This window comes from Scophthalmus maximus, chromosome 16 (assembly GCF_022379125.1).
Source record: "Scophthalmus maximus strain ysfricsl-2021 chromosome 16, ASM2237912v1, whole genome shotgun sequence".
Lineage (NCBI taxonomy): Eukaryota > Metazoa > Chordata > Actinopteri > Pleuronectiformes > Scophthalmidae > Scophthalmus > Scophthalmus maximus.
In genome coordinates, this window is record NC_061530.1 from 8,741,450 (window position 1) to 8,751,429 (window position 9,980).

The 9,980-nt window shown below is 42.2% G+C and overlaps 1 protein-coding gene across 2 annotated transcripts in view; it reads left to right on the top strand.

Annotated features, from left to right (window-relative positions):
* The window catches only part of snx29 (sorting nexin 29), a 112,986-nt gene extending 104,286 nt beyond the window's left edge, over positions 1–8,700 (top strand). Inside the window, exons 21-22 of one of the 2 annotated variants that reach the window (XR_004785647.2) lie at positions 567–706; positions 6,609–6,747. Coding sequence is in view for 1 of the 2 variants with exons in the window: in XM_035612467.2 (XP_035468360.1) it covers positions 567–706; positions 6,609–6,735 (267 nt within the window). In the remaining variant the exon portion in view is untranslated. Of the gene's footprint in view, positions 1–566; positions 707–6,608 lie in introns of both variants that reach the window. The other variant, XM_035612467.2, reaches the window with a different exon arrangement.
* Positions 8,701–9,980: the final 1,280 nt, after the last annotated feature.

Genomic DNA, 9,980 nt, shown 5'->3' on the forward strand with positions numbered 1-9,980 from the left:
GAAACTGAGAGTCAACAACTAAACTATAATAAAGCAATTAAAAAAATCATAATTTGTGCATGCAGGTATTTTGCTGATTTTATGTTCTTTCCCCTGATGTTATGTTTTTTATATTATTATATCTATTCTATACTTTCCCCTGTGTGTGGGCATAGCCAAGAGCAGGGTTTTGTTAACCCAAACGTTAACAGTTGACTATTGATTGAACACACAGCAGACACTTGTTTTGAACAGCATTGGGTTTGGATGATGGAAATCAAATATTCACTTTAAACTATAAACTTGCTTTTCAGTAAACTCTTGATTGTAATATCCCACAAGATTAATATGCCAAACCAAAGAAAATGAGCTGAAAGACACTTTTAAGCTCCTTGGAGTTGAGGGGAAGTCCAATAATTTTTCTTAATTCTGTTCTCTCCCATTAAAATGATTCAATATATTCTTTGTTTTGTTGTCGTGATGTGTTAGAATGGGTCGCATTTTGCAGCTTTGACTTTCTCTGCGATTCACATATCGTATCTCTAACTAACTGGTTCTTCTCTTGCCTTCCTCCTCTCTGTCTCCAGGACGCCAAGTTTGTGGAGGAGAGAAGGAAGCAGCTGCAGGGCTACCTTCGCACGGTGATGAACAAACTGATCCAGACACTGCCAGAGTTCACGGCCCGCCCCTCCAAAGAGACCCTGCTGTCTCTTCTGCCTTTTTGTCTGTAAGTGGACGCACGCGGGCATGCTCAATACAGGATCTTGGCTTTTGTGTGTGTGTGTGTGTGTGTGTGTGTGTGTGTGTGTGTGTGTGTGTGTGTGTGTGTGTGTGTGTGTGTGTGTGTGTGTGTGTGTGTGTGTGTGTGTGTGTGTGTGTGTGTGTGTGTGTGTGTGTGTGTGTGTGTGTGTGTGTGAAGGAAAATGTGTGTGTGTGTGTGTGTGTGTGTGAAGGAAAATGTGTGTGTGTGTGTGTGTGTGTGTGTGTGTGTGGCTGAAAGAGATTCAGGTAAAAGATGCCAACACGTGTGCAGGTGCAGGGCTGCTGGGAAAGATGCCTGGTCGAATCCAAGCGGGAACAGTCAGGGAATTTGATAAAAGGAAAGAAAGAAGAGATCGTCAGTCATTCTGTAACTTAAATATGGCAGATTCCACATTAGTTTACTCTGCATTTTCAATTTGTGCAAAAAAACAAACGTTTTATGCTCACACAATCTAACAAGAACAAACTGCCTGTCAGTTCTTTGGGGGGACAGTTTTGTGTACGTATTATACCAATTAAATCTGCAACATTTCAGGAAGAATTAGCCGCCACGGCTGTTATGATGGTAGTTGTTAGAGGATACAAATGGGGAGGATTACTGTCACTGCCAAATCCCTTGTAAACAAACTTCAGCATTTCTCTGTTTTATACTCTTGTGTATTCACACACACAGCCGATATACTGTTCTCCCACGCACGCATTCACACACACACACACATACACACTCCGACCAGCGAGTGTGAAAGTGCACGCTGCCGCCGTTTCCCACCTGCCTACCAGGCTCCATCTGAAAATGAGATGTCCCAGTCATTTCCTGTCAATAGTCACATCAGCTGCCATAAGCTGTTGTCAGTCAGCGAGCGTGACCCGTCACACCATCTGACTGGGATGTCATTTCCTCTCCGCAGTCATCGGGCTTCACCAAAAACAACAACATAGAATTTTCATGTATTCATAGCCTCTTTAAGCTAATTCTTCTTGGTTTAAACCTTTTAAAGACGATCCTTGTGAGAACAGGCGTTGTTCTCCTTCATCTCAGGGTTGATAGATTTGTATTTTAATAATGCATTCAAAGGATAAATTACGGAATCTATCCACTGGTCATGAGAACCGTCAAAGAAGCAATCTCCGCAATTATCCAGGATTGTTCGGTAACCATGGTAACACATGCATGTCTGCATGTGACTGGGGGTTTCCCAGATACAGCAGAAGGAAAATAAGTTAATCAGTGGTTAGCTATACTATCTACCCTGAATTATTAAGATGCCTCTTCTTCATCAGTCTTCATTTTCTACCTGTTCTACATCCTAAATGAGTTACAGATCTTAATTCTTCAACAGAAAGTTAGAGTGGAATATGAATGTAGCTTATCTTTCTTGTTTGCGACAAACTTAACCGCGTGATAGTGACTGGGACGTATTAGTTTTGATTGTGGCTTGGAGTTCCCAATGCTCAGTGAGTTTATTTTTTGCTTTAAGAGGTTTATTCTCCACAAGGAGGATTCAGATCAATTCTCATGGGAAGTCATTGGGTTTCAGGGAATTTAAGAAAGTGAAAGGAACCACAGCTGTGGAAATAGAACTTTAACCACCATAACACACCCCCGCAGGTATTTGCAATTACCCCTGACTGATTAGACCTTGGCTCAGGTTGAAGCAGGGCGGAGCTATGCTGGCATTTAATTAAAAAACTTTTCTTCAAGGGGCACCGAACCAAGTACAATCATTTAAAAAAGAAATCTGTTTTTCATATGGTACAAGTAGATAAATTCAAATTGAGAGGTAAGTCTACGGAGTCTTTAGTCCAGTAAAAGAAGAGTGCCAAGCACACAGGCCTGTATAACCCCACCTCAAAGCACAGACTGCTCATTATTTAGTCTGCCCTGAGAGGTGTAATAATCATATCTCTCTTTCTCATATCCCCGAGCTGAAATAGAAACCTTTCTACTGCATGCCTTTGAAATGGCATGAAATATTACAAGTGTCAAGCCGGCAAAGTCTAGCTGGAGACTTCGCTCTCTGCTGTTCGTCACACCTGGAAATATTGTCATTCAGGCTTCATTATGTCTTTATTCATTCTATTCTTACACGGTTACTGCACGTGTCCGTGATTGTGAACGCCTGCAGATTGTGCTGTTTATTAATGAATTGTATCGCAGGAACGCAGGAGGTGGACCACTCGGGAAGACATGTTGAACAGCAAGATGACCGGAGATGCTGGACAAACATTTTTTATTCTGATGGTTTAGATATTGTTGGGGTCATCACAACTTGTGACCTTTATGGCACTTCTGACGAGGGTTAAGACTTTAAGTTGAGAGGATGCAAACAGAAACAACAGCAGCAGGACAGCGTGCAGACGTGTCCGCCTCGGATGAAGCTCAGTCTTGGCGGCTGACAGAGAGTTGCCGATTACGTACTTGTTGTCCGCCGGTTGTAATCGGTAGTGACGCTGGATTTTTTTTTACCTCCGTGACCTGGAATGACAGTGGACAGTGCATCAGTACGACGCTCTCTCATCTCTCACCAGATCCCCTTTGTAGTAATGTCAAGGCCGATGTTGTCATGATGTTCAATGGCTCAACGTTCGGTCACTGTCTTATCTCGACTCCATACCCGTCTGCTCGGTTGGCTTGATCCATCCTGTGCTGGTCTTACATCTTCAGTGAGGGAGGGAGGAAGTCTGATTTGTCTGGTGAGAGGGGAGGGCAGGGAGGTGAAGAGGAGAATGTTGCTTGGTCTTAAAGGGCCACCATACCCGATTTGATCATCTGACCACAATCAATATTTAGATGCATACTGTAGGTGGGTCAAGAACCATCTATTTTTATTTTGTCAATATGTAATCTTTTTTCACTATCCCATTATCTTTGATGTTTTTATTGTATCAACCTCATCACTTTTTTAAAGATGTTTTGTATTGAAATGTCATTTGCATCACCTTTGATAAATGTCTTTTCTATAATTTATTTACCACTGAAAATTGTTACTTGTTTATTATAACAGTTGAGCTCTGAACACAATATTTTCTATGAAAATCAGCTATTAAAAAATGTATATATATACTGTATGTTTACATACAGTATATATAAACATACAGTATATATTTATACTATAAATATATATATATATATGTTGTTTTAAGCTTAACCATTGCCATTCATAATACAATACATATTACTATACAAGAGCCATGAATTGGGACACATCTTATCTCTGTTTTGTAGCTGACAATTATATAATTGAGGATAAACTATTGACATAACTCAGTAGCTTAACTAGCATAGAATTTCTTTGATAGATTTCAGTATTGACACATCTCCCCAAAATTTTTCTCGTGGTTTTGTCACTGCAAAACATTATTACCGATCTAGCGAGCCAGTTGTCGCACTACGCCAGCCTCCATCTCTGTTTGTTTGTCCCTTTTCCCTCATGAGGTCGTGTCAGAGAGGCGATAATCTTAATATCCTGTGGAGTGTGATGTGACATTGTTTTTCAAGTCTTGAGATCAGAGAGAAGAATATCTGCAAAGATTCTCCCCCACTGCGTGACGCAACCCGATTTCAAAATCGCTCAGGATTTAAAAAACTCCCATAGTCTGAGCCCGGCTTTAGACAATCAATTTGATGCTTACTTGCATTTGTGTACCTTTTTACCCTAATTATGCTCCTCTGCAGTATTATTAATATTCCAACTGTGCCTGGGAAAGTTATTATCCTGAACAAGTCAATAACATGTCCAAATTGGGGACAAGCACACGCTGAGAGCAGGAAAAGAAATCTATAAGCCTAATTACTTTAGCACATTTTAGCTCCTTTTCCCAGTTTGATATGAATAAATGAGACGGCTTGGAGTTTCAACTCTGCATGCTGCCCCCAATTTAGTATGATTTTTGCTGACGTAACTCCCAATCGCATCGCTGTTTGGCCAAATTCAAAATTGTGTGACTGCATTTGATTGACCGCCCGGTGCGGTGGAGACACGGGAATAAGTGATTCTCTTACGATGTCGGTTTGTGCCAGAGGAAAAGTTGGGGAAATTATACGTACAAAGTTTTGGCCATTCTCTGATTGGCTGGTCATATTTTCCCACCTGAAGCTCTTTGATCTTGATGGTCATGACACAGACACTTTGCAGCCATCCATTTTTCAAACTAGAGCTGTGCTCTAACTGTCTCTTCCAGGCCTCGGCCTATTTTTACACGACAGAGCCCCTCTGCGCTCTCACTGTGCCGCCGTTTCAGCCCCTGCTGCCTCACATGAAAGCATACGGCTGGCAGCGATATCGATATGGCAGCGTTAGCCAAAGCCCCTCACCGGGAGTGCATTTATTTTGAGTGCGTGTTGCCCGAGTGGGAGTCAAGCTGCTATCACAGGACCCCCCCCAAATGTCCCAGATAACCTTAATCCCAGCTGTAGTAGCAGAGGTCCAGGCAGCAAAGAGGCCGGATGGACATCAACAGGGAGAAGCTCTCTGCCTCCTCACTGTTTTAATATTTATACAATTATTTGTCAGAGAGGCACTCAGTCTCACGGCTCCTTCTAAAGAGTCTCTGCTTCAGCAAAAGCAGCATTTGGGGGGGATCGCTGTCTTGGTACGTTTGACTCCAGGCATTCACTCACCCTGCTTTTCATTTCCTTCCTTCGTCAAGTGCCTCTCTTTCATCCTCATCGTTATGAGATGAGACTCGGAGATAACCGACCGTCGGCAGGGTAACCGGGGCAACGATGTCATCGAATGGCCAAGATTGTTTCCTCCCGTGCAATGAAAAGCCGAAACATCATCATGAGATCAGAGAATGACTGTAATTTGATTCATTGTGTTACAATGATGGCTTCTGGTTGTGAGGGTGGGGAATAAAGAGGTTTTTAAATGTTGAAAAGTGAAAGCTGGAAAATAAATTCCACATGAAGATATTAAAGCGACTAATGTGGATGTTTTCAATGAACTTCTTGCCACACACCTGCTAAAGCGATTTTCGTGGGGCTGCAGTAAAATCAATACTCATCATTTTAACAGTGCCGTCTCTCTTTTTGACTAACTACTAGCTCACGACAGCTTCACTGCTGGCACATCCACTGTGTGGAGTTTTTCCCCACTGTTGTTCCTGAGACACATCAGTTCATCCTCATCCTTAAATTGCTCTCATCTATAATAAACGGGAAACGATAAAAGGGAAACACACTCTTTGGAAAAAACAACAAGCATGTAAGAAAATCAGTTGACATGTTTACTTGAAAATTAAATAATGATCTAATGTTTACATTTTTTTGTATCAAATCTAGGATGACCTAGCCCTAAAGTACAAGAATAATGGCATTTTTTTATTCCAATAAGCTCATGAGGATGTTGCTTTGTGTCTGAGATATGTAACTTTAGATTTCAATCTTTTTGAAACGATATCATTCAATTCACCCGTGAAAACTAACGTTCCCTTCATTAGCCAGCTAGCCTCAGTATAGCAGGTCAAAATTCTCCAGTGACAATCCAATCAATCAATCCAAAAATGCAATCGTTGGCTAGAAGTGAGGATTGTGCCTTTCAGACCTCTGTCTGAAAACAAGGACACATCGATTCTAAAAGGACTTTGGCGTTTGTGTGAAATCTGCCGCCATTGTCGTAGTCGACCACATTTTCGCAGTGTGAGAACAAAGAAGCTTGACTAATGTAGACATAGTAACTCAAGGAAGGCAGATATCATAAAGTCACTATTTCCATTCAGCGACACAATGTGCAGAAGGAAGAAGATCCAGATGCAGCATCAGTGTTTGCTTGAACAATAGTAATAAACGTGGTAATATTCTTCACCAGATGCTCATTTCAAGTCCTAATGGCTTTTCTTCTCCTTCCTGCCGTTCTCTCATCTAGGGACACACCCCAGGCAAACGACGGAGGAGCCAAGACGCCCCGGTCGAAAAATTCATCCCGTTTCCCCAGACTGGGCCGCAGTCGGAACCAGGAAACCCGACCAGAGCCGCAGAGTGGAGACCTTTAACTTCGACAAAGTCTTTGAGCTAGTGCTCTTTCTGCGTTAGGGCAGAAGACGACGACGGTGGACCACGACACAGTGGCTCACAGCGTGTGAGGATATTTAGGGGCGCCTGATGGACCTAGAAAGCCTTACAGATATTTAAAAAAACAACAACACAGAAAACAAGAAGAGGAAGAGGCAATGCGTTCACACCGCATGCCTCTCTGGGTGAATATGTACATGTTTCTGCGCGTTGCCTGGCTGAGTTAAGGATATTCGACTCCCCTGACTGAGGCTGCCTAACGATGGACCCAATCATACAGCACCTCTTACCTCATGGAGTGACCAAAAGACTCTCTGTCAACCGCACACTGACTAACCTGGACTGCTCTCTCTTATCTCCAACACAATGAGATGATGGGGATATGGTTTTTCTTTCTTTTTTTTTTTACTCAGCTCAGTTTTGTAGTGTATCATGGTCACAGTGCCTACAGTGTTTTGTAGCTGCGTTCCTGCTCTGGGTCAGGAGGGAGGGAGGGGTATTAAGAGAGGGGATGGTGAACAACGTGTTGTCATGGTGAGGGAAAGTTGTTTTCCAGCTAATATCGGTGCCATTTCATTTTTAGACAAGGATTATCTGTTGTGTGGAGTCGGAGGACAATTCCTTTTTCCCACGTCTGTTATATTACTATTACAGCCATTATAGATAGTCTGCATAAAGTGCATATCTTACAACATCCCTTGATGTCGCCAGGACTACAGTAGTTATCAAAAATAAATATTATAAATTACACTTAATGATCATGCTTATGGATCTCACCTTTAAAACCACAATTGTTGAGGGACTGTATGACAATTATTGGGGCGGGGAGTTGGGTTGAAAAAGCAAAAGCAAAGACCCTCTATAGTGTTATCAATACTTTTCTTTGTTCCCTAAGCTCAACCTGGAGAAGATGGTTCAATTATGGTTGGTTCAATACATAATAAATAACTAAAAGAGGCAAATCATGAATAGTTCAACATTGTGTAATCCAATTCAAACCTTGATATGTTAATGGACTTAATTTTTTTTTTTTACTAACGTGCACATGGAACGAGAAATTTCCAAATGAATGGCAAACATGACACAATTATGAACACTGAAACCGCGTTCTGCTTCAGAATAAAGAGATACTCAATAACCGGCCAAACTTCATTTTTATTACGGGCACATTTTGTGTGACACATTCAAGTTTTTGTCATTGTTTAACTTTGACCCCTCACCCCGTCTCATATTGAGCAAGTATATACAGAAAAGCATGAGTTCCCTCATATCCACGCCTTAGATGAGTGTCAAGTACCGGCTGTGATGTATGTGATGAATTAATGCCGTGGAGTTATTTGATAAGAGAGGAAGGGAAACACTATTTCACCATTGAAATAGATGGGGCGAGCTGTGTTTCGGTGGGTCATCGAAGGTCGACCGGCTGTACTGAAATATTCAGTGTTTATGGATTGTTTACCCCCTAATGTGTCTTAGCAGGATTTAATGCCGCATTATGTTGCAAATGAATGTTTTAACGATGACTAAACACTTGAAGAAAAGCTGCTCGTTAAGAGTGCAAGGAGAGGGCGGCTGAGCATCAAATGTACATAGAACAGAAGCTCATGCATATGCATGGCTCACCCAAGAGTAGTCGGAGACTGTTCAACGGAGGACTGATTGTGTTGGAAGGTTTTCGGAAAACTTAAATCAAAGGGTCGGCTCGCGGAATGGTAAACACTGATCACTGTGGCCGGGGGGAGGTGAGCGGACGGACGGTGCCTGTGGGTTTTAATTAAGCTGTAATTCTGACAGAAATGACCCGCACAAGCAACCAACTACTGGTAAACACGGACAATTCGTCAGGAAACTCCCACACGATGCTGTCAAATACTTGTTTTTATCCGACTATTGCGGAGAGATTCTGTGAGCTGATCAATAAAATCATCCACCTGGGTAAGAAAAGATGAAGTATCTAAGCTTTTGAAGGAAATGATCGCATAACATTGACATTCCTTTTATTTTTTCACTCTGCAACTTGAACATGAGTTGCTATAATTTTTTTTATTTTTATTAAAGTCTGTCGTCTGGTGTGATTCGGTAATGCAGTGCAACTGTGGCACAAGATATTTAAAAAACACTGAAGGACACGGCGAGAAAAGTTTTTGTCTCCTCTCTGAGCTGCAGTGAGGCAACAGACATCACAAATAGCTCCAAACTGTCTTTCCTTGTGTGGGATCACTGCAGGGGTTGATACGAGGGCGCCATTACTCCCATTCTACCAAAGGTGGTGAGGATTTGTTAAAAGGAAGTTATTTAGGCTTCCTAAAGAGGTTCCTGGTGGACGTGGCACGTGTACTTCCCCATATCTCGGAGGATTTCATGATACAATCACAAACATCAATCCTTTTTTTTAAATGTCTCCGTCTCCCTCTCCCACCTTCCTCCAGATGCTGGATAAATTGAATCTCGTTGTACCTGGAGGCTGGTAACCAGAGCGATGACGGGCAAAGGGAGTGGGATTAGTTCACGATTAGGATGCAGCCCAAGTGTTCCCTTGCAGTGAACCATGTCTGCTCCTGTGTATATTTCTGTCCTTGGCTTAGTGAGCAGTCGGGCCTTATCTATCAGTGTCACGGCAGAGAAGGCTGAACAATAAAGTACAGTGTGTACACTAGCAGTGCATCTGTATTAGCGTAGTCATTGTGAACCTTGTTTGCGTTTATGGATGAAGGCAAAGGGCCATTGTGCAATTCTGCTGCAACGATGAGCTCTCGTGTGCGAATGTACGTCACTGTACATGTATGCATTCATGCGCGTATAGGAGCAAACAGAAGGTGTGTATGATGTGATTCCATTGACGACAGTAGGTGTGTGTGCTAAAGAATGTGTGTGTTTATGTGACGAGATGAATGTGTCAATGCTCAAATCATATTCTGCGTATGAACAGTTTATGCTCGGTACAGTAGATACTGTGAGCTCCGTCTCCAGAGCATCTGTGCATCTGTTTTGCTTGTTGAAAGATTATTTAACCTTTGCTGCTTCTCTGAGCCTTTATTCAAACCACCCAGCCGTTTCAGGAAACCCCATCTTCTTCTTTTTGTGTGTGTGTGTGTGTGTGTGTGTGTGTGTGTGTGTGTGTGTGTGTGTGTGCGATGTTTGTTGTACCCAAGAAGGATGACAAGGGCGTACCGAATTACTAAAAGCCCAATGTCCATTGACCATAAAATTGGATACAAGCCAGTTT